Raw genomic sequence first — 25246 nt, forward strand, 5'->3', positions numbered from 1 at the left:
CAGCTGCGTTTGTTCCGAACCGCACAGCAGTTGGAAAAGTTATAGTGTCGCTTTACCAGTTCTTACAAACTTAACAGCAAGTTCAAATAATCAATCACTATTCCTCTCCAACACTAAAATCCACACAAAATACACCGGGCATTTCTTCAATGCACGTGTGTATCGGCTTTTCTTTCACTGGAGCCATACGTTAGTGACAAGCAACTCTTCACAGAGAGTCCTGTAAAGAGGCAGAGGGGAAGTACCTACGTCACCCAAGTGGTATAAGTCATCTTACCAAAAGCTTTTAAGTCAAAGTAATCCAAGAAAATGAACGCCAGTTCACCCTTTACTCAAATCAAAGCAGAAAACCTCACTAGGAATGCCTGTACGATCACTACTGGCCAAAAAGCCCCCCAGAAGCCCAAATCCACACTTCAACCTGGGGCTAGCGTAGGGCAAAGCTTCTCTCAGAAACAGCAGCTGCCCCTTCTCACTGTAGCACTTCAGAGTCATTAAGATGGGCCTGAAGCCCTACAGAACTCATTTTGACCAAGCTATATCGTCCCAGCTGTAACGCTGCAGTGCTATAAAAGATGCCTTCTTTGTAAAACAAAACCCCAGTCCGATACAAATTCCAGTGCTAAAAGCACATAAAGAGAAATAAGGACCGTGCCTGTTAGAAACTTCGTGAAGCAAAGACTTCTATCCTAGAACAAAGTAAAGGAAAAAGATCAGGGAAACACTGGTAGCTGGTACCCATGGGGAGATATGCTTTAAACTGAATTATCCTCTGTTCCTTTGATGCTGACAGTTCCCTCCATGCCTATTTGGACTCCTGCTACATGATAAGTTGCAAAACTCCGTAAAATACAAAGTCTGTGGCAATTCTACATTTCCACTTTACAAAGGCAGTTTAATACTTTCTCCCCGATGTAGCCCAATGCACTGCTGGCTATAGGTATTAAATATTATACTAAAACAACTGCAAAATAAACCACTTTGCAATTTGAGGCTGAGTATTTGACAGCAGGATTGATACAAGTGTCCCAAGATCTCGATCCTGACATCATTTAGGGGTCCACGTTCTGAACTTCAAAAATGGTATTACATAAGCAAAACAAAGTTTTCAAAGCCCCTCCCTTTTCAACGGGAAAGAACCCAAACCCCATCCAATAGTTCTCACAAGGATGCATCGGTATTATATTTCATTATCAGTTAATTTAATCTGCATGTTTAGACACAATGGAATTACACAGGATGCGAACAACTGCTGGAGCGGGGGAGGGGAGATGGGCAAGAGGCGAAAGGGGGACGAGAAGAGGTTTTTAACTCCCGCAAGAAACTTGTGTACCTGCCTGATAAACACAGCCAGACCTCTTTATGTATCCTATTTATCTTCAAATCTATTTATGTCACACAAGAGAACATATGAGCATAGCAGCTGTTACTATAGCAATGAAACTGGAAATTTTGAGAACACACAGACACAAAAAAAACCCACCCCACCCCTGAAGGATGCTCAGTTTAGCAGAGAGCTGGGTTACAGAACGGCGCACCAGTATCCATCTCACTCCCAGGCTCTGCTCGAAGCCCGCAGTTACAGGGAACGCTGTGTCAGGTGCAGCAACAGCCCGTTCCCTGCCGAGCGCTCGGAGCCAAACAGGCGCTACCTATTCCTCGGTGCGCCGGGAGTTCCCGCTAAGTAACCCCAAACTTGCCAAGTTATCCCAGAACCGCCTGTCAAACCGCGGGAGGACGATTCTCTGCCAGCGGCTCACGGCTCTGATCGCGGCAGAGAAGGGATTCACCATAGTAACACGCTCCCCGCCCGAACCGTGGGTACGGGCAAAGGAGCCGAGCGCCCAGCGCTGCGCGCCCCGCACCCTCCCGCACACACACGCACCTGCCCGGCACCGGGAGGATGGGACGAGCCGGGAGATGCGAGGTACTTTTTATACAGCCTGACTCTCCCCACTTACCGCCGCCGGAATGGAAACCGCAAACCTCCCTCCCCCCCACTTCCCCCCCCCCCCCCTCACCGCCCCCCAACCGGTTTTCCGTCAGACCCAGACCCACCCCGCTCCCTCCTCTCCCCGGCCGGCAGCCGTGCCACCCCGCCCCGGGAGTCGCTGCGGCTTGGCGGGACGCTGCCGCCCGGGGGCCGGCGGGGCTGGCGGGGGCGCCGTTCCCTCTCCTTCCCTCCCCCCCCACGCCCCTTCCCTCCGCGGGCGCGGCGGCACCGCGCATTCCCCCCACTCCACCATCCCCCCCCCCCCCCCCCCAACCGCCCGCAGCCGCGGACCCAAGGCGCTGCCGGCCGCGATTTACCTGCGAGGGAGCCGGGTCTCTGCAGGGTGGCGGTGGCGTACAGCTCCTGGGAGTGCTTGCTGTACTGATCGGCAGCGTGAACCAGCCGCTTGGTAGGCGACAGGGTGGCGTAAGTGCCGATGGTGGAGCTTAACTGGTGGATAGGAGAGGAGGAAATGTTAGACTGGACGGTGGGCGGGGAGGTCACTCGGATGGGGGACGGCGACAGTCCCGCCGAGGAGACGACGATGTTGATGGGCGAGCTGGTGCTGTAGGACTTGGCCAGGCGGCTGGGGGACTGCTTCGGGGAGGAGAGGCGCTGCGCGGTGGCGTAGGCGGCGCCCTCGGCGGCGGAGCCGGCCCGCGGCAGCTTGGTGGGGGAGCCGCCGGGCTGGGCGGGCAGCGGGGAGCTCACCCGCTGCGCCGGCAGCGTGGAGCTGGCGTAGTAGAGCGCGGCGGCGTGCTGGGGCTCGGGCAGGTGGAAGGCGCTGCCGTGGCTGGGCGCGAAGGGCTCCCGCGGCTGCGGGGCGGCGGGCGGCGGCGGCGGCGGCTCCGGGCCGCCCGGGTGGGCGCCGCGGCCCCCCGGGCCCTGCTGCGGGAAGGAAAGGCAGAGCTGTCAGCGGGGGCGGCGGCGGGGGGCGCCCGGCTCCCCCGGTCCTGCTCGGGGCGGGGCGAGGGGGCTCGCTCACCGGAGGACACCCGCGCCCCCCCCCGAGCCGCACGCTCTTTGACCTGAAAGCAGCCCGGCACCCGGCGCCCTCGGGATTAGGGGAGTCGCTAATCTGCTAAAGCGTTTCCAGCCTTTGAGGGAAAACCGGCCGCCGGGCCGGGCTGAGCTGAGCGGCGTAAAAACTCCGCGTCACGCCTGAGGTCAGCACCCGGCAGCCGGGGCTGCCGCTCTGAGACGCGCTCGCAGACCTGCCCTTAAACCAGGCGCAGATCGGCCCGAGTTTGACTAAAATAAGCGTCACCCGCAAACTTTAGTCCTGCAGACATCAGAAAGGAGCGGGTGACGCCACGGGGAGGGCTTTCCGTGGGGTAACTTCCCTCGCAAAGCAGCCACGGGTGTCCGTGCGCGGAGCGGCACCGCGCCGGACTGACACCGCCCCCGGGTTTCGCTGCTGCCGCCGGCGGCGCGACAGGGCGCGATAGGGCGCGACAGGCCCCACCGGCGGCAAAGCCGAGGCGCTCGCCTCAGCCCCGTCCTGGCGCGAAGACGCGGAGGTGAGAAGCATCACCCCCCCCTCCCCCCGCCGCGGGGGAAGCCCGGGCCGCCTCCGGCCGAGCGCCGGCGCGGCTGCAGGGCAGCCGGTCGCCTCGTATCTATTCCCGCGGCACGAAAGGGCAGGAGGGCACGGGAGGAGCTGCCGGGGCCGGGCGCTCCCCCCGGGCCGCATCCAGCGGGGTATCCGCATCGGGATGGAGGGAGCGCCCCGCACCCCCCCTCCCCAGCGCCGCCAGCCTCGGGTCCCGCCAGCGTAAAGTTCCCCTTGAGCCCCAGTACCTGGGGAAGAAGGGAGCGAGGGAAAATCCCCGGCGGCAGACGCTGCCTATGGGAAATGACAGCGGTGTGCCTGAGCCGCCCAGGGAGCAGCAAAGGATCGAGCTCGCCCTTGCGCACAGGCGGCTCCCCCCCTTTTTTTTGTATCGGGGATCTTAGGCTCAGGGGATCATCTGCGAATCTGGTAACGTTAAAAATCCTCTAATACCTGCACCCCGCAGCGAGCGAGAGCCCGGCGCTCCGTGGGAAGGCACACTCTCGCTTCAGATACGTTATTTTTCCTGGCGACGCGGGGGATTTACTTGAAACCCCCAACGCGCTCCAGCTCCCGGGAGCTGACAGTGCAGTCCCAATCCGTCTGACCAGTGCTTCGCCCAAACACACCCCCTCACCCCCCTTGGCTGCTGGTTTCCTTAGGGAGCAAAGCCTTTAAAATGTGAACAGTGAGTTACGTGACTCAGTTCAGAGGTCTGAGTGACGACAGCGGCCTTGTTTCGCATTGAAGTGGCAATGTGGGGTTTTACTAAAAACCTACCAGGAAAAAAAAAAACCCACCCAAGTAAACAAAAGCACCGTGTTCCTGCCGTGAAACTTGATTTATTTTCACTAGGATATCCAGTAAAGGATTTGATCAGGAACTGAGGATGAGATAAAACTACTAATTGCAGCGAAGAATAAATGAGGTTTGAAATGCCAGAAATGGGTGCTGCCCACTGGAAATGTTTCTGTCCTTTTTTTAACTTTTGGAGCCCCACTGCTTATCTTAAATGCTTTGCATCTGGGGGAAGAACATGTATTTTTTTAGATGCCGACAAGAAAGCAGGGTTTGGAGGAGCTGCTCCTGCTGCTTTGCTCCCGGTTGTTAGCAGCATGGCAGCTACCAGCACTCGCAGCGTTCAGGTGTGTTGCGGGAGCACTGCCAGACCCAAACCTCGCTGGCTTCGTGAGGTTTTGCACCCCGAAGATAAGGTAAATGAAAAGTGTTCCCTCCAGCTCTTCGGTATGGTAAGCCCTGGGCGGGCAAGGAGATCACAGATGTAAGTAGCCTGCTTGCTGTTGAGTCGGACTGTTCTGATTGTGGCTGCGACTTGAAAACACCACAGCGTCAAGTAGGAGACTTGAAATTGTCATAAATGGCCCACAAGCTCAAGTTGCTCCTTTTGAAAGACTGACAAAACCCAGGTAGGCAGACTCTGGGAACATCAGGGAACTTTTAAAAGCTACTTTCCTGCTGAGCTACTTACCGTCTCTGCTTTAAACTGGAAAGAAAGGCTAATCTGCCACTGACTGCCCAATGATGTACTTGACAGGAGCACAGCTTTCGTTTTCCACGTTTAAACTACACAGTAACACCTTTTGTAAAACAAGAGCAGGCTGGCAAGATGTGAGACAACATGGACAGAGCAAGCTTTGCACATGATGAAAGGTCATTCGAACGGGCTACATTATCAAGCGATACCTGGTAATAACTTTACTTTCTGGACTGTTAAGTGACAATACAATCGTGTATTCAGTAATATCCACCTTTGTTCCAAAGCACAGTCTTCTGAAACGTTACCAGTGTCTTCAGCAACACACTGCTGACACACTGGCAACTCGGACAGTTTGCCATCGATGGTAAGGATTTTTAGGCAAGCACTGACACCACGTATACAAAAGTTCTTTCTCTAATCTACTTCTACACCACTTGATGTGTCAAGAACTTGGAGTCATTGATTTCAAGTAAACCAATACTATCCCATATTCCTAATAAATCTCAATAAAGCTGCAGGCATTCTGCAAGTACTAATTCAAAACCAACCAACCAAAAAAAAAATCCCTCTGCATGATTGCCTGTTACAGGGAAGAAGGTGTACACAAAAATTAAATGCTTAATTAATGTATAGCACTTCCTAAAAAGCTAAGCATTTGCTCTATGTGAAAGGAGAGAACTTTTGGAGGAACAGATTGCAATGAAAACATTAGCATGCAGTATTTTCGAGGATGTGACTAATCTCAGACCTGTCTTCAACTTGCTGCGAGGTTCTTAGTTGTTTTTTTTCCAAAGGGCCAAACAAGCATACAGTCACATTCTCCACTCGTGTTTTCAGAGGCAAAATGGGGTTTAGTTTCTCCCTGTCTGTTAAGACAACCAACCATACAGCTGTGTCACTGTTCACCCTGCAGTGTGACTTATGGAAAATGAAATAACAATGGTATTTTCCCCTTATTTTTCCATTATTGTTGACAACCTAATAATGAAATGTTATTTAATACCTCAAGAGCAAATTTGCTTTCCAGCTGTTGTATCCTCCTGCATCAAACTACTTCATGGATGGGAACAAAAATCAAGGACTTTCTACTACAGCCCTACAATTATCTATTCTAAGACTGAGATTGATTTTTTTTCTGGTATCCCAGGAAAAGGAGCCGAATTTGCCTATTTGGATTCAATATATGGATTCTGATGGATCCTTTTTAACAGCAGATACGGGTGAAAAAATGGGAACATTAATACAGCTATGAAAATATTTTCATTCCTGTTTAATCTTATTGGAAAGACTATTCTCTACTGATATGGACAAAATGAGACCTGCAGAGCTCTATATACAAAATTACTAAGGGTGTCCAGTTAGGTTAGACTGGAGAACAGTAACTGTTGTTTGCCCCCTGTAATTCAGGCATTCAGTGCACCAACTTTCAGGAAATCAGCTTTTATTTTGGTTGGGTTTTTTGTTTTTTTTTTCCCCTTTGGAATTCCAATTGAAAACTTAAATCAGAACTTTAACTAAAACAAGTTTAAATGAAATACAATACTGGATTCATGGTTGATGAGGTGGAATTGAGGGGAAGAAATAACTGTATTTTGCCCTTGGGTGTCCCAAAACTTGCTTCATAATTCACAGGTGCTAAGGAACCCAACTTCCATCAATGCCACCGCCTTAGTCTTTGAAACAGAACTAAGAACAGAAAAGGCTTCCTAGTTATCTTTTGGGAATGAGATAATGATACAATTACCAGGAAAACGCTGGAAAATTTGATTCTTGGTACCTGTTACCCTTAAGAAATTACAATTTGCGCTCGATGTCCTGTACACTTCTCTGACAGGTAACAGAAGAAACTGCAAAGTTATGTTACATTTCAGTACGTGGGCATTCCCATCTTAGGTCTGGAAGAACTTGGATTCTCAAGCATTTTTAGTTTAGCATTAAATGCCAGCAGCAGTTTTCAGCTCACTTTTCTCTCTGGAACTCTCAGGCATCTCTTGGCCCTTAAAATCTCAAACAAAGTCTCATCTGTTGAATATGAATGGAGTTGTATGTGGTAGGTATGCAGCTGCCCATGAGAAGATCCTTTCTCTTGATTCTTGTGAGGATTTTCCAGTGGGGTGCTGAAGCTGTGAGGAAGGCAAAGGCATCCCTCCAGGCTGCTTTGGCTTACTGAGTATCGGCAGGCGTTGCTAGATTTAGGCAGCAAACTGGATCACCCTTACTAGGGGCTTTTGAGAGACACTGGTGGTCTCTTAAGGACCCAGCTCTGTTTCACGGTCTCAGTGATGCTTTGTGCTCTCCCAGTGACTGCAGGGTTTCACACTGTACTGAGGGCTATTTTTTCTCTGTCTTCACTTGAGGAACCGTGCTGCTCTGGTCCAATGCCTCTACCACACGAAGGGCAGAAGAGGGTATGGGAAGTGCTTAATGTTCTCTAGTCTTTGGGGTGCAGACTTCAGACCTTGGGCAGAACCTGTGGAAGAGTCTTTCTTCCACAGGACTGCGTTGCTGCCATTTGTAAATTCCTGACCTCACTGGGAAGATGCTACCTGTGTTCAAATGTGCTTACATGGTAACAGATGCCAGGCTGTATCTCTGAGTCTCTCATGTTATGTGTTTCCCCCAATTTTATACTGTTTTTGCCCCAACACCAGTGGTAAAACTTGTCAGCCTACCTGATCCTAATTTCAAAGGCCATACATACAGATGCAGGTAGGTAATACCATCACAGTCTTCTACATCCACAAACAGAATGGTGTGAGATCCTTCCAGAGATGGTCAAAGCAGCAATGAAAGCTGCAGTCATTACCTACTGCAGGATCAAACCAGCGTTATGCAGATTAATTCTTCACTCCCATAAACTACAATAGTGAATTGTTCTCTGTCAGTGTGGTAACAAGAGTAATCTGTTTTAAGATTGCATCTGCTTCCTTTAATGACAGAAAAACTCTCATGTTCATATTTGGAATCCAGTTTTAAACACATCATTGTCTGCCATGTCCTACCAGAAGTGAAGTCCTTAGTTTAGATTTTGTCTGGGTAGATAATGAAGCAGCCTGTCACATGGCAGCACAGATGGCTGATGGCGGGAAAAGCCACAACTCTAACTGGAAAAGGCCAGCAAAAATCTTCTCATACTCATTTCCTAATATTCCAAATAGGCCTAGTGGGGTGTGGTGGTCTGATGAATGACAACCTTACAACTTGTTTATACATAAAAAGAGACAAGTTAGAAAACTAATTGTTAAATGATTTTTCAAGGGTTTGTTTTGTTTTGTTTTTTAAGTTATTATTATCTTTATTTTCCATCTACTTTTTGTTTTCAAGGGTTTTCAAATTATGTACCAGCCTGTTCATGCCAGAAGCTTCAGGAGCGTAGGATAAAATGCAGTAGGGATTTACCTGTTGCTTTCTCAGCCTCTGAAAAGATGTCACCATCACCAGAAGCTAAAAAAGTCCTCACCCACAAATGTAAACTAGTTTCACCTCCTTTCTCATCCCCTTTCAAATACATGGCAGAGCATGTGGAAAACCACTACTTCTAGTACATCCCGTGCTTTTACATTCCTACAATATCTACAAGGTAAGCTGATCATCCTGAAGATGACAGTAAGCTCAATCAATCAGTTGTTCACAAATTACATTGTCCAAATAGAAGATTCACTCGAGTCCCTCATCTGCAAAACCTGCTACTTTTTGTAGTAAGAGCTCTGACTCTTCACAAATAACCATAATCAGTTAATGCAGGATGTATCAGGATCTGCACACCAAGTTTGAAAAGCTGTTTTCAGTGGGGGAACACAGTAGTTCCCTGCCAGAGGAGCAGTGGTTGCTAAGAAATCCTATTCCAGTAGCATTTAGAAGATGAAAGTTCTGTGTTCTGAAGTACTCAAAACAGTGAAAAAAACCTCTGTGATCTATAATGAAGTCCTCCAAATTGACAAAAATGTTAGATTGCACTTGCAGCACTACACAAGAAGTCCCAAGACTAATTAGTTTCTCTTTTTTGTGCAATTGCATTTTCAGAAATTGCTCTTGCTGTCACAGCTGGCCTTGGGACTATTTACATGGCTTTTCCACGCATTTGGGCCATCATTCACGTTCAGAGAGAGCTATATTCCTCGCACACAAATACCAAAGGAAATTATCACAATCTGAGCAGTTTTGACTCCTGAGGCTTATTTTAATTATAATTAGAGATAGCAAAACAATTCCAAGGATTGACTCTTTTTTTCTCCTTAATTGTGGGATCAGAAATGGTCACATTCAGAACTTTTAATTTTAACTTTTGACTCTTCCCCTTCTTGTTTGCTTCTTTGAAAACCTCCTTTACATGCTTTTTTATGGTATTAATTCATAGTTTACATGGCAGTTCGTTAATATTTTCAAGATACTTTTTAATTGACCTGAAGTTATCAAGGGTCCTTTGCGGGGTGATGGTGTGAAAAATTATTATGTTCTGTGAATTATTCTCCTGCAGGAATGTCTACCATACAATCTGGTGGAACACAGGGAGAAAACCTATTTTCTGGTATCTCATACCAAGGAAAAAAAAAGAGAAAGGGATAGGAGAGGTTGCCTTAAGTAACTTACTGGGTTACCTTTCTGAAGGTAACCAGTTCTCTATGAAGTAGATGGTTCAGGAGAGCTTTTCAGAGCTAAGCAATGGCTGTTCAGTGTCATTTCAAGGAAGGAAGCCTAGGTGATTATTTTTCCCCTCCCTCTCCATAAATGTATCCTTTTCTATCAGCGGGTATGGTGAAATTTAATGAAGAATATCACCACTTCTGACTCCTAGACAAATGCACACTTCCTGCCCTTCTTTTTTTTTTTTTTTCCCAAGAGTCCTTCTCCTTCCTTTATGTGTTGGATAGGGAGCTTTGCTCTTGCTCTCAGATCCTGCTCCTTTTCTGCCGTTTCAACTTTTTCTCCAGCCTCCTTGAAGAATGCACCACACCCTTTCAGGCTAACCCCAGGGTACAATGCTTTTCACAAAGCACAACTCCTGGTGACATCTTCCCAGGCTACAACTGGATATTATAGCTTCCTTTTTCTTTCCACCTAGAATCCTGCTCTCCTGCTGGCTCCAATCCCAAAGAACATCAGGGAGGTCCTCTTTGGTAAGCACAGAAAAACCCCGAGGCCTTACTACTATGCAGGCTCATTTTAAACCCTTTATAGGAGGAAAAAAAAAAGTACCTACCCAATTTGAAATGAAATTTAGCTGTGCTTTATTTAATTTTTCACTCTTAGAGGATAGGGAGCTTTTCTGAGCAAATTGAGAGAATAGAATATTGTATGTCTCTCGGTATCCCACAAGCTGTGCAATGACTATATAATACTTGAAATCTCGTAGCAATTTAGGGTTTTGAAATTCAAATACTATTCACTTCTACAGAATCCTGAATTATAAAGTGTCCCAAGTGTCACACTGAGATGGCCTGCTTTGCTGGGGCGGTTAACATCTCCACAGAGAAAATAACCTAAGCTGACCAACAAAGCCCAGTCAGACTTTGTTTACGTACATAAGCAGGAACGCTTCTGGAAATTTTTTGTCTAAACTGCAGCTTAACTTCCCAGCAAGAGGCTTTGATGTTGCAGTGAAAAGCACAGGAGGTGAGAGGGTTACGCATCAAAGCCGGGAGGGATGGTTTAGATAGGAAAAAGAGATTAATAAAGTTTTCATGAGTATCTGAAACAATCTTTTAAAATGTTTGAAAAGTGCAGGGGGATGTCTGGCAAGCTGCTTGTCCTACAGTATGGGGGGGAAAAGCAAAAAATGATTCTTACACTTGGGATTAGGCCACAGCACCCAGCGATGCGTGGTATCCCAAGCAGGTTTCACACCTGGTGTCAGCCTGGCTTTGGTTTTATTTGATGGCACTTACTGCTTTCAGTAAAACCCTGATACCAATGCAGGGCAGTCCTATTACCTTAGTTAGGGCTTCTAATTAGCACAGTCACAGAAATTTTCAAACTTAAATGCCTAAACTTGCTATCACCAATATATATATATGTGAATAAGTAAAACTGGCATGTAAATATCCTTTTTAATCAGGATTATTTTGATACTATGCAAGTCGACCCACTGTAAAGTGATGAAAATCACCTCCACCCTGCTGTAGATGTGTTGAACAAGACAGGAAGTAAAGGCAGGCCTTCATCTGCTGGCAGGCACCGAACAGCTCTGAGTGACTGCTGGGAGCTGCCCCACAGGATTTCAGGAGTGAGAGACCCGGGACGCTAAGGGCACATACCTGGCTGTAGCTCTGGATGGCACCTCTGGCCTGACTGCTGCGAGGTGGGAGCTGGGCGGCCGCTGTTTCGCCCAGGGCGAGGGTCTGGTTGCTGTGGTAGCTGGCCGAGTACTGGAAGGATCCTTCAGGTTTGGAGTTGAGCTGGAGCGCGCTCTGGGAAAGGAGGCTGGGCCCTGCGGGGACAGGATTTGAGGGCAGTCAGAAAGTCTCAGTGGACTAGCATACTTGTTTTATCTGTCTTAATGAGCCTCAGAACTACCACATGTACGTGGCTTCAGCTTTTCACAGCTTGGCTTTTCAGTAATAAAAATCACAGGCGTTGAGTTGTTCCTTCACCACTCTGTCATCATCATTATTGTGTTCCAGCCACAGACCACATTGCTTGCTTTGCAAAAAAGACATACGGTTTTGACCAGTGAAGAAATTCTAAGCCTAAACAAACCCAACTGTACTATTTGCTAAACAAGTCTTGTTCTCAGCTCAGAATAGTTGATGAGGTTTGTTTTTTTTTTTTTCTGAAGATAAGCCCTGTTTGTTTCACTTAATTATATCCAGTCGCTCTGCGTGGGAAATGCTCACTTGTCTCTCCCTGGGCCCCCAGCACATTAGATCTATTGATTACTGCCACTCTGTCCTGTGCACATGATGATGTAATACTCTGGTGCCTGTAGGGATGGATGGCAGCCTGTAAAATATTAATAGCTCCTCTCATCGTGTAGGACTCACCCTCATCTCAGTGAATCTTTGATGACTGTTTTGTCAGCCTATCTTATCTTCTATCACAGCACTGTGCATTAGGAGAGCAGAGTGCAGGCCGTGAGCCGAAACTGGGGCTGCCCCACGAAGGGCATGTTGGGAGCGTGAACAGTGTCACTTTCCACAGTTACTTAGTTGTTCTGTGAAACTACAACATGTTCTAATATTCCTTAGGTTAGCCTAGGAGTGATTTATCTTAACCCTTACCCAAACCAAATTCCCCAGTTTTTGCCCCGAGGGCGTGTATCAGGCAGGGAAGGGCTGTTCCTGCACCCTGCTGTCACGTGGTTTAGGCATGACCTCCCAGCACCGCTGGTAATGGTGAATTCATTCTGTCTCCGTACACAAAGAGCTACATTAAAGAATACCCACCTAATCCTTCCCTATGCCTTCATTGATTTTAGTTTCTACTAATTTTCAATAAACAGGCTTATTCTTCCCTGGTGCCTGGGCAGAGTGAGCGAAATACAACAGGAGAGATGCCTTGGCCACTGCAGGAGTTAGGAAGAAGTCCACCTTCAGCCCAACAGCCATCATCTGCAGCGTACTCAGCGGCTGCACGGGGATGATAGGTTCATCTTCCGGTCAGCACTAACAAGCTCACAAGAGCACAGGAGGTGACACAAACCTTAAGGGATGTGAAATGATTATGTTGATTTTGCTCCTACGGAACATGTGAAAAGTTCAGTTTTAGAAAGACAATGGCAAAATTCCAATGAATTTTACCAGAAATAGCTCCCAGTAAAGGCCTAATTTTATGACCTTTAAGTCTTTGCTACGAGGAGGTACAGCTGCTCCAAAAAGATTTATGCTTGGAAAAAGCGCAAACAATCCCACCCCCAAATTAACATGGAGAGAATTTTTCCCCTTAGCCTGTTTCTCAGAAATGGCAGAACCATGATAACTGGTATTTTCCAAAACCCAACCCGAACCACTCATACTATAAACAAATCCTAGTAAGCTATGTGAAGTGGAAGTGTTCACATCTAAGTGTACACTGGGATTATGACAATATTTTACCTATCAACACAATTTGTACTGCAAAGTCAGTTGCATTGATCAGAATATTCCAGATAAAGGAGAAATTTAGAAAGTGAGTTCTGGTTCTTTTTATTTTCCCTACATGTACAGAAGGAGCAGGGCTCCATGTATGCTGTGAGGTTATTAAAAATGTATCACATGCATAGGAGAGCTGAATTTAATCCTGCATGGGGGCTTATAAATCCAGCATTTCATAACTTTCCATTCCCCGACTCTGCAAATAGGGTCTACTAACCATTTTCCATTTAACTGGTTTTGTTGCAAATTTTGTTCTTCAACAAAAGAAATATTTTCATGGATTTTCTTTTTAAGTAACACAGAGAAAATAGAGGCTTGGTTTTAAAACAAATCTGTAAGATTTCGTTTTAATCCTTTGGATCGTGAATTTTCACGGAAAATTTGCCTGCGATCAAGTGACATGATTAAGCTCAGAAAATTCACAAAAACATATCTTTCCCAGGAGGGGCAAAAGTTGCAGCAAGAAAGCAATTTTTGTGCATGAATGTGTTTGCACTCATTCTGAAAGTAATTATGCTGTGACATTTCTAAAGCTTAAATAATGATTAAACTATCACATGCTATGAACTCAATATGTTTAAATTTTCATTGCATCTGGCTTTCAAGTGTTCCTTTCATATTGCTGTGGCTCGCTAGGGGATTTACATAGCCAGCTAGAATCACATATGCGGGTTCCCTGCACCATTTAGCCTAAACTCTTCCATGCACATCAAGAAACTTCTCCTCACCCTCGGGGAAAAAAAAAATAGTAAAAAGTTTGGAGCACATGGTTTTAAGTTCACTAACTAAAGCAGTTTTCATTCTCTACCTTAACGAGGGGTAACGAACAATTAAAACATACCTACATTTCAATAAAGTAATTACAAAGTCATTTGAGAGACTGCAGCCAGGTAGATATTTAAATTTTAAATGAGCCCACATTCCTCAAGCAAATGTAGAATAGAGTTGTAGCTGCTCACCTGTGAACAACCGAGTCCAAACCAGGCACACAAACTACAAGATACAGTTGAGATCAATCAGTGCAATCTTGAAACAAGTTTTTCTTTCAGGATTTAGGGACTATAAATAGTCCTGTCTTGTCTGACAGGGAAAAGATGGGATTGCTTTTCTCATTAACATTCTTGGGATTTCAATCCGAAGGCAAAACCAAACCTTCTGAAGAGCCCGCAGCTCGCACGGAGAAGAAGAAAGTGGTTTGTTTACTCTCATACGCCGATGGCTCTTGACAACAAACTCTTCCTTCCTAGCAGAAATTTAAACTCAGTTGTGTCAGTACAAGAAAGTGTCCACACAACTATTCTTCATTTGTTTTCAGAGGAGTTAAGGCAGCTGGGAATTCTCTATCTTCAGTTAGGCACTGGAAAGGACTAGTTAACCACTGGGACAATTTGGTCTGGTTTGTTCCCTTAATGATACATAATTGAAGCTTGAAAACAAACACTTCCAGCTTCATCAGGTTCAGTTTAGCAGATTCCAAGGATTTGTAGTATTGCTTAAAAATTGTATACTACATTTTAAATCTGCCCTTTCTCTGGCAACACCCAAACCTTGACAGCATCTCCCAGGAGAGCTGGGGCATCTCTCCACAACGCTGGCATTTCCCTGCCTCAGGAAACCTGCTGTGTGCCAAGGCCTGCCCTTCTGCTGTGGGTCAGGCAGCACTGCAGCAGCTCCCCTTGGTGATTGGATGATGGGATCAAGTGCACTCTCATGAGGTCTTTGGATGATACTAAACCGAGTAGGGAAGCAGCACTTTGGCAGGAGCACTACAGAGGCTGGAAGAGTGGGCTAACAAGAACCTTATCAAGTACAACAGGGACAAGTATAAAGTCTGGCACCTGGGCAAATATAATCCAGGAGTGCATCACAGACTGGGATCCACCTGGCTGGGGAGTAGCCCTTTGGAAAGGAACCAGGGGTCCTGGTGGACAAGAAGCTCAGTATGAGTGAACAGTGTGCTGCAGCAGCAAAGAAAGCCAGCAGGTTGCTGGGTTGCATCAAGAGCATCACCAGCAAAGATAAAGTCGTCATTGTCCCACTCTACTCAGCACTTGTCTGGCCACAGCTGGAATACTGTCCTCAGAGTTGGTCCCTGCTATACAAAAAAAAATATGGACAGGTTGGAGAGGGTCTAGAGGAGCGTCACTGGGGTGATCAGAGGACTGGGAAGCCTGCCATTTGTTCAGCCTTAAGAAAAGAAGGCTTAGGGGACACCTTATCACCATGTTCCAGTACTTCAGGGGTGACTACAAAAAAAGATGGAGACTCACCTTTTACAGGGAGTCACATGGAAAAGATGAGGGATAACAAGTGCAAGTAACTTCTGGATTCCTCACCACTGGATTATTATAAGATTCATCTGGGCCATCTTATGTTTTTTGTCTAGAGGTGCTTTTGCAAAGAATGGTTGGACCAGATGATCCTGGTGCTCCCTTCCAACCTGGTATTTGTTTCTATCTGGGGTATGGGGAAGCTGTAACTGCTTGTTTCCCCTTATGCTTTTTCACCACCACATTAAAAGAAAATAAACCTATTTGCCTTGTGAAAGAATATTAGTGCTGGATTATTCACAGTGGGTAGTACCCAATATTCACTGATTCAGTCAGTTCTACTTTCCTCCTGTATTAAAATAGAACAGATAGAAGTGCAAATTCTGGAGACTAAGTCAGAGCCATCATATTGCAAGCGATGCCACTGTGGACCAACTCCAAGAGATGGAGCAGCACACTGTAATAAGCTCTTTCATTTGTGTCCAGTTTGGTGGACACATACTGCAGACAATACAGAACTCTCAGCCTTGAGCAGAGCAGTGTGCAAGGATCCTCATCTTCCTCACCTTGGCTGCTGTAACCCAGCTCAGTAAGGACCTCAAAGGAGAGGGTGCACATCTTTCTTGGGACACAAAGTGCACCTGAGCTGGGGAAAGCTGCCAGAGCACAGAGAGGACCGGGCAAGAAGAGAACACGGAAGATGAAGGACACAGCTACATCAGGGAGCCAACCCACAATGATGCCTCAGAGGTGATGGAGAGCAGAGGACAGAGGACGTATCTAGGAACCAGAGAAGGGAAACAGGAGTTTCCTTTGCAGTCTGGAGACAAAGGTGCTGGCAGGTATGGTGGAGTTAGAGGAGTTACCCATTCACCCAGTGAGGGGAACGGGAAGGTTTCCTGTGAAGTCCTTTTAATCGGTTCATATTACTCGCCTCCCTTAGTGGCAGTTACATTGGCTGCTGCATGGTTAGTACTTTTCTCTTTCAAAACCCCAATAGTTCAAGAGATTTGGAGCCCCTGCGAGAAATTGGCACATTTACTCAGGCAAAACAGGGCAGAGGAACAGGAGCAGTGCAGGACTCTGCCCGACCCTGGGTCCTGTCGCCAAAGAGAGCAGCGCTGAAGCCCACGCTTGCTACCTTCCCACCAGACTGCATCCAGCAAAGCGAGCGCAGCCTGGCATGGCGCTGAGCAGGCTGCTTCGTGGCATTTACTACGTCACATATGCCCACAAGTGTAAACTGGTGAGTTACAGACTCTGCCACAAGCCAGAGGAGGAGGAGGAGGAGAGCTTCCACAGCATCTACCTGCTTCTGTCGGGCAGGGAGGCAGGAGGCAAAGGCTGCAGACTGAGCCCCACCACTCGTAGTTGGGGCTATTCCTGTGCCCCTCAACTGTGAGGGACAGGGGACTGCACGGGCAGTATTTCTTCCTGGGACACTTGTTTTTCTTGTGGAAGAACAATACAACGTGCAATGCGGCAATACAGAGCAGTGTAGCTATTTAAAAACCAAACCAAGGAAGTGAGTGGTTCTAAATGATGAGATTATTAATTCAAAAACATCGCAGTAACAAGTTGATTACGGGAAACCAAAACAACAGAAAGAAACCAGGTTGCTATTAGTGCCCATGGCTGGGTCAAAAATTGAAATTACAAAAACGTGTCCTTTTATTTTCAAGAGCAGTATTTTCTTTAGAAATAAAATCTTTTGCCTGCCTTTTCTGCTCACTTCCTTCGGGGTAAAACCCCCTACAAACCAACTAATCCAAAGAACCCCCAAGACTTTAATTTTGATTCTTTAGTTTTAAATTTCTTCTGGAAAAGCGAGTGTTTGCATGCAGAAATACTTTATTCGGCTGTTTCAGAACAGCAGAATATTAGGGTACTTCTCAGTACCTGAAAGCATTGCTCTAGCTCTACAAGCTTAAGCAACAAACAATGTTACAAGTACAGAACATAAACTTCTAATTATTCTACTTCTTATACTAGAAGTGAAAAGTCACTACAGACCAATAAATAAAACCAACAAACCCAAAACAAGCCAAAAGAATGGTAATATGAGAATAAAATCCCACCAGTATATTTTACCATATTTCTCTACTTAGAGAGAATCATCCCTTACATTTCCTGTCTTTCAAACCACACTTTGCAGCATACTTTAAACAGGATAAAAGAAGCTTTGCATTGTGTGTAGAGTGTATTTTGCCTTTGCATAATATCCTGTTCCTCAGCATAAATATTTATATTCACTTGTGCAAGTGACTTTATACCTACATTTCATCAGAACGGTCCAACTTATACATTGAAGAAAAAGTCCAAACTGTCCATTTTTATATGCTCAGAAACTGCTGAGGGCTAAGGGTACGATATTCAAATCCATCACCAACTTCAGTGAGAGTCAAATCAGTTTTTAAGATATTCTACTTGTATTCAAGTGGTGCGTGCTATCAGAGAAAATGTACCAACTACAAGTACAGTACAAAATCAATTTTTAACAAATAAGATGCTGGTAAAAGAGTAGCTATATTACTAGAAAAGTTGAGCAGACCAACCATGTTGGCACTGCTGCTCCAAATTTTAAAAGCACATTGCTTTCTGATAGTCCTCCTGTGACAAGAGGGGATTCAGCACTCCCTGGCATTGCCGGACTCCAGGAGTACAGCACGTGGCTTTCTTTTCTTCACTTGCTTGGAAGCAAGTCCCAAGAGAAACTGGGTGATCAGTTGCCCATCAGGATCCTCAGCCCCGGGTGGCGTGATGCCCAAATTAAGCAGGGAAAGGATTATATTAGAGAGGAAAAAATAGGAAAGAGGAAAACAAGAAACAAAGACCAAAGCGCATGAGCACAATACCAAATCTTGATTCAAGAGTCTTTAATGCTGACTGGAGTTTCAGTTAGAGAACAAATAATAGGCATCAGCACTGATGGCTGTTGGAAACCCAGGGAACTTGTTTGGGAATCAGAGCTGGGAAACACATGTTTTCTTCCCTTTCTCAGAGGGTAGAGCCTTGGCTGGAAACCATGCAGGTAGCGGAGCTCACCCACATCATATCCCGTAGTAGTCATAATCAGATGAGTGTCTCACCTAAGAAACCCAGTAGGAACTTGGCCTCTAAGTAGCTTACCAGTGTGAGAAGTTAAGCAGTTTTCTAAGTGCTGAGAGACTGTTCCAGTGCCCTCATGCTGATAAGAGATGGGAAGCAAAAGAAGCACATCCTATAAATTTTCCTATTTTTAGTATTACTAGATCGTGAGTGAGGATTTAAGAACAACCCATAATATGAAGCCTGATAAGGTTTAAGTGCAGTCAGCATTTGTGATATGCATTTTTACACACAAGACAGCAAGTTAAGGTACTAAGAATCTGTGGATTAACTCCATTACAAACTCAGAGAACTTTTATTTTTCCTATCTTATACTGTAGTCCCATCGCTGGGTCACAGTGCTACCCAGCCAGATCAAAGTGGGATTCTTGTAAAGGAGGAACTTACAAAAAGAAACCAAAGAAATTGCCCCCTGGGGGGAGGATAGCAACGGCAACCTATCCCTAGTGTCCACCAGTCAAACATCTGAAAAGTTGCTCCTTCCTGTTCCCTAATCCTTAGACCGCAGTATTTCACGGATGCTTCACAACCCGTAGCTTCACAGTGTGCAACAACTCAAGGTGATACAATAGCAATAGTATGGTCAATCTTCAAAACAAAGAAAAAAAGGCTCAAGTATGAAACAGGCCTAATATATTACAGTGCAAAGCAGAACTTATCGTGGAACAAGTAGTCAATAGCTAGTTGTTCAATTATAAAATAATTACCATATAATGACAAGTTACATACGGTACTATATTATTACAAGCCGAGGGCATGATTCAGTATTCTAAATCTATGCAATAATTACTTCTGAATTGGCTAAAATAATTACACTACATGCTACAGAAACATACGCCCAGTCGGCCCCCATGAGTTACCTGCATGCTTCTTGCATAGCTTTTCATGCAAAGTTCCCAGCAAAAAAATCATGCAAGTCAAAGGAGAAGATTGTTTCCCTTTCCTTAAGATTTGAAGTCAGTTGGCTTATTGGGGCAAATTTTCTTCTCCAAGCAAGTAGTAAAGTGGAACACTACTATTGTACTATACATTTCCATTTGGTCAGTCATCTATTGCAATGTCAGTTCTAATTGACAAAGGAAATAGACCAAAACATGCTCAAACGAACAGTTAATTAGCTCCCATACCAATTATAAACAACACTTCACTCACCTTCGATCAACTGACAGTACTAGTAATGATAAATTATAGAGTAAGTGTAAATAAAGTGTTTTTAATTAGTGTAATTAATCACTTCACACATTCTTCAACCTGCTTTGCTCATTTGGGTAACAGTTGAAAGAAAGCAGTAGCAAAACTCCTTTAACGTCCTTTAAACATTCATTTACAGAGTTAATAGTTTGAGGTGCCTCACATCCCAGCTAGAGGAACCACCTCCTAACTGCTACTATACACCTAATTAAGGACTTCACATACCAAAAAGTCATCACTTACTGTTTCTTCTGCCTCTCTGGGCGTATAGTTTAAGTGTGAAATATTGATTCCTACCCTACAACCTACTTTTACTGTTAGTTCATTATAGGTGTGTGTACTTATGGTAAGCAGTCACTAACTGCTCCTAAAGCTGTGTTGTATTTGTTGCCCAGTTTTGCAAAGGAATGGACAATTGAAAAAGAGTTAGCAAAAGATACAGAAAGGGATGTGTAAGGTAGGCATTGATTTCTGAGTGTTCAACCGCATCTGGGGTGCTGGGGGAATCCTGGGGCTAGACTGAAAGAATGATAAAACCAGGGATTGCTCTTGATGGCAACCTGCTGGTGCCCTTCCACAGCATCTGACAGTAAAGAAGAGGGGGTGACAAGGTGGCTGGACCTGTTTCTGGTGATACTAAATTCTTCAACATCTCACTGGTATGTCCTGTTTTCCAATTGGGGAAAAACCCTGGGAACTAGATTCCCTGGGAACTAGATTGTGCCTGTTGGGAAAATAAAATGTTTCCTTAATTACAGGCAGAAAAAGGAGAAATTAAATTAAGGCAAAATTTAGCATCTAAAGGCAAACCCAAATCCTGTCAGCTACAACTGGTCAAGCAGATTCTGTAGGAAAAGAAGGACTTTAAACCCAACTGTTAGTCTGATATCAAGCAGAAGATAACAAGTAGCTGTAACATAACAATAGCAATAAACATTGCCACCATTCTCCCTGCAAATCCAGGACTAGTACAAAAATAGTACTAGGAAAATATTTCAACATCTACTGTCTAGGACATATTAAATATTAAAGATATTAGCACCTTTATATTACAAGAAAAAATGCCAAGGCTGCAATATAACAAAGATATTCCATACCCTGGTAATGAAGCAAGTTGAAAAAAAAAAAGAGTGTGTATGTGGGGGGATGAGAATGCATAGTTAAAATTAAGAAATAAATGATAATACTTTATATGCTAAATCCCATGCAGCTCCCTTGTTATGAAACAAACACATCTCTTTGGATGAGCAGCAACTGTTAAATGAGTACACTGAAAACAAACTTCTTTCACAAAAAAGTAATTTATATGCAATACCATGCTCCACCAGCATTAAGAGAGCTATGTTCTACCTACAGAGACAGAAAAGGGCTTTAGTGTTGCTACAGAACCTATTCTTAGGTACTGGAAAAAGGGATTTGATGGAAAGCATTCAGAAATGTAGAGTAAGTTCATTTTCAGCCAAGGATTCTATAGTTGATATGTATCTGAAGAAATGATGCAAAAACTAGGCTGATACCATTATGTAAGTGAACAATACAAAGATATCCCTTCTAACTCTCTTTCTGACCTAATTACTATTGGAATGGAAGATGAAGAGCACTTTATTTCAAGAGTAAGTGAACTGGGAATAGAAAATAGTTTCACTTGATACTGATTATCTTATGCTTTTTACACAAGATAAAAACCCTGCCATTATTGTAAGAGGAAAAAAGAGGTGTTGGTTAGGCTTTGAAATAATAAATCACTACTCCAAGGGATAGCTAAGCACCACAAATGTCCACGGGAAGTAGTAGAGAAATGTAAGACCTGGAGCATATAGGAAAGAGTAAGGCCTACATCCCATCTCAAGAGTAAATGGTTCTTTTTTGATCACTGGAAGGTTGGGGTTTTGATGGTCATACCAGTATCCCAGAGTCTGGGCAAGGGGGATACACTGAGGTCTAATTCAGAGAGGACGCCCGACACCATCAGGTTTCCAGCTACTGCGTTACGCTAATGAAGCGCCTCCAAGTGAGAGAAACCCTGTGTGATCAAACCAGGACTGCAGAGTGGCAAACGTGACCTCCTCTTAGTGTTAGGTAGAATCATATGTCAGAATGGTTAAAATTTGCCAGCTGTGCACCTGTGAGGGAAAGGAAGAAAACCAGAGAGAAATAAGTAGGTCTTCAGTAGCTGGGCTTAGTAAGGAGGCATTTAACAGGGAAGAATTTCTTCAGGGATAGGTAACTTTTATGGCAAAAATTTGTGGGCAATATAATACAAAGATAATAGAATTTCCAGTGAGTTTAAATAAAAGTCTTCTGGAAGTTTGGAAACATGTTGCAAATATGAAACGTTAGCAGACCTGTGGAACAAGGTAAAATAGCAAAGCCTAAGCAATCCTGACATAATAGGTAACTTGAGTGGTATTTACTCAGATAGCATATATGTTTTTCCTTCTCAAACACACAAAGCATCGCTCCAGATGCTTGTATGAAATATAATACAGCCAGATCTTCTTTCATAAGCGATCCTTGGTACTGTTTGACAGTAAGACAAATCCTGGAGTTCCATTACTAATGAGAGAAATTACTGAAGGTGCTAGAGAACAAGACCTAAAGACATATTTAAGCCTAGCATACAGAAGTTGTCCTTGTCTTTGGTTTTTAAAAGAAAACGCTATCCTAAATCTAGATTAAAACCAAAGATAACCAACCACTGCAAATTTTGAAATGACCCCAAGATTAAACAACTTCTTTTGCAGAAGATTAATCATATTTTATGAAATCTCTTGCTAAACCCTGCAGATATCCCTGGAAGAGATAATTTATCATCAGCCATTAAAGATGACCTGCTTTATAGGAGCAGTAGATAGAAACAACAGAGGAACAAGATGGACAGCAAGGATAATAACTAAATTACATTTCTGCACTGCGGAGGACACAAAGAGGAAAAATAATATCCTCCAGCCTTCCATCCAGGGATTTCTAAGGATGATCTGGAGCAATTTCAGCAGTAAAATTTCTGCTGGCTCTTGATAGACCTCCACAAGAGGACCTCCACAGTGTGAATGAACTACGCAAAGAATATAAATCAGTTCCTTCCACACACGTCGTGATTTGCTGATGGTGACGATGTTCCTTCTGTGAAACTCTGCGGGTGGTACACAATGCAGGGAGTGCCAGAAGTCACACAGTATTTCACTGTAACACTGGTTTGGTATCAGATTGTGGAACCACGGGAGAATGGTACCTGAATTGGGCTTCAGGATGGGATTAGATACACCTCTGGCTGTGACCGCAAGAAGACACTTCTTGTGTCTTGGAGGAGGCACTGCATGCAGCAACGCAGAAGGCAAGCTCCAACTCAGAACTGTCATGTCTCCACTTGGGAAGCAATGAATTTTGGCATAAGTAATTGATATTTTTTTAAAATTTGTATTTTCATTACCAGTCCCCCATTTGGGAAAGAATAACTACATTTAAAATGGAGTGTGTGCTTCGTGAACAGAAAAAAAAAAAAACAACCAACTAGTAAATTGAGGACATATTTTGCATGATTAAATTCTCATTTTTTGGAAGCATTTTTTACCTTTGAAGATCAACTGTGAATACCAAGTGTTCGTAGTCACCCTCTGTGCCTAGCGCAGCCTAAAGTTGCTATTGATAGTATTAAACTAATGTGTTCCTTTTTTATTTCTAGGAAATAAGATCAGATGGTTATAGACATCACACAAACATGACTCACATGGAGGCTGTAAGCATTATCAGAAATTTTAAAAAATAAATTAGACAAATCTCTTCTGATAGACCAAAATTAGACTGTTGAAAAACAATAGCAATTAAAAAAAAAAGCGCCTACCAGGTTCCCTGACTATTATGCATGTAGAACTAATGTTCTGTTTTCAACAGGGATAGAGTTAATTTTCTACCTAGTAGCAGGTATAGTGCTGTCCTTTGGAATTATGATGAGAATAAAGCCAATAACACACTGACGTTTTTAGTTGTTGCCAAGCAGTCAAGGGCTTTTCAACTTCTCATACTGCCCCACCAGTGAGAAGGTGGGGGGCCCTCAAGAGGCTGGCCAGCCAGGACAGCTGCCCCAAACGGGTCAGAGAGCTATTCTATACCGTATGACATCGTGCTCAGTAGGGGGAAAACTATCTGAGGGTTTAGACCATGGCTCGGGAACTAGCTGGGCATAGATGGTCTGCAGGTGGTGAGCAACCGTGCTGTGCATCACTTGTTTTATGTATTCATCATCATGTATTGTCACCATCATCATCTTCCTTTTTTGCCATATTGAACTGTTCTTAACCCAAGGTTTACTTTTTTTCCTATGATTCTCTCCCCCATCGCACTGCAGGGGGTAGGGTGGGGGTAGGGTGGTGAGTGAAACGGCTGTGTGATTGTTCTAGCCGCTGGCTGGGTGAAACCACAACTACTCAGAGATATATGATCTGATACAAAAGGCATCAGTAGATCTATTATGCTGTTATGTTGTTCTTAGAACTTAAGTACTAGCACAAAACAGGTTTCCTCTTCTCGTGCAAAGCAGAACTCCATTTTCCCCTGACCTTTGGCAGGCTTAAATCTTGAATCTTTTCTGTCCACAAATGAAAATGGCTATTTGGTCTCTGAGGCAAGCCAGCTCAGGGCATGTTCAGCACTGTCTCAAGAAGCCAATTAAGAAATAGGCCAAAAAGGTCAAAATTTTATGTCAATCTTTTTCATCTGCCAAAAAACCTCCTCTGCCATAAAACAGAAAGTACGGCCTTTTGCCTCTGCTTTTTCTTCCTGTGCCCGTGCTCTCTGAGCAGCACTCCCCGCTCCCATGCTGCACTCTCATTCATAAGGCCAGGACAGAAAACACAGAGGCAGCTCCCTACTCTGTGTTATCACCCGAGTCACTACAGCCCTACTTTATTGAGAGCTATGTAAATTGCACTCAGCTCAAAAGAAATCCAATCCAAACCCCTACCTGCCAAAATGTTCTGCTCCATATACATCATTTTACACAGGCTAACAAGCCAACTGCCTCTTTTTCAGGGCTGCATCTCCACACTGCTTATGCTCCCGAGCTGGCACCGGCAGATCCCAGACCGACGCGGCTCTTGGCACTGCTGACTGTGCCGAGCGCGCAGGCACCAGCATGCCACTGAGGCATGAGTAGGGTGAGTGGTTTATCAGTCTGTCGTAAGGATGTGGGTGCATTTGTTTCCTGGCCTGTACAACAGACACAATATTTACTGATGTTCTTTTGCGTTGTAGGTTCAGATGCCCAAAGTCTTTCTTTGTTCTGCTCCTACAGATGCTACCATAAGTCACTGTCGCTTTCTAATGAGTTTCAGTAACTGCTTCCTGCGGTGGATGAGGGAACACCTGGTTGCCTGTGCAGGATTTGTGTTTGCCACAGGCTAAGCATTACAAGCTGATCACTACCTCCTTTCCATCTTTGATGTTGCTACTAATTGTTCCTGCTTTCCTGGCTCGATTCGCACCTTTCCATTTTCCCCCTCCATATATGTTTTACCTGCTGTTACTGCTGCTGTGTTAATCTGATATTCATATTCTGTACTACAGTAA

At 44.7% G+C, this 25246-nt stretch overlaps 1 protein-coding gene across 1 annotated transcript in view; it reads right to left on the minus strand.

Annotated features, from left to right (window-relative positions):
* Positions 1 to 25246, minus strand: part of CTNND2 (catenin delta 2) — a gene marked incomplete at its 5' end in the record, with an annotated part of 546420 nt that overhangs the window by 277667 nt on the left and 243507 nt on the right. Inside the window, 2 exons of the mRNA XM_084260131.1 lie at positions 2311 to 2878; positions 11298 to 11470. Coding sequence (XP_084116257.1) covers positions 2311 to 2878; positions 11298 to 11470 — 741 coding nt within the window. The remainder of the gene's footprint in view (positions 1 to 2310; positions 2879 to 11297; positions 11471 to 25246) is intronic.

Source organism: Gallinula chloropus (genome assembly GCF_964237585.1).
Source record: "Gallinula chloropus genome assembly, chromosome: 2".
Classification (NCBI taxonomy): Eukaryota; Metazoa; Chordata; class Aves; order Gruiformes; family Rallidae; genus Gallinula; species Gallinula chloropus.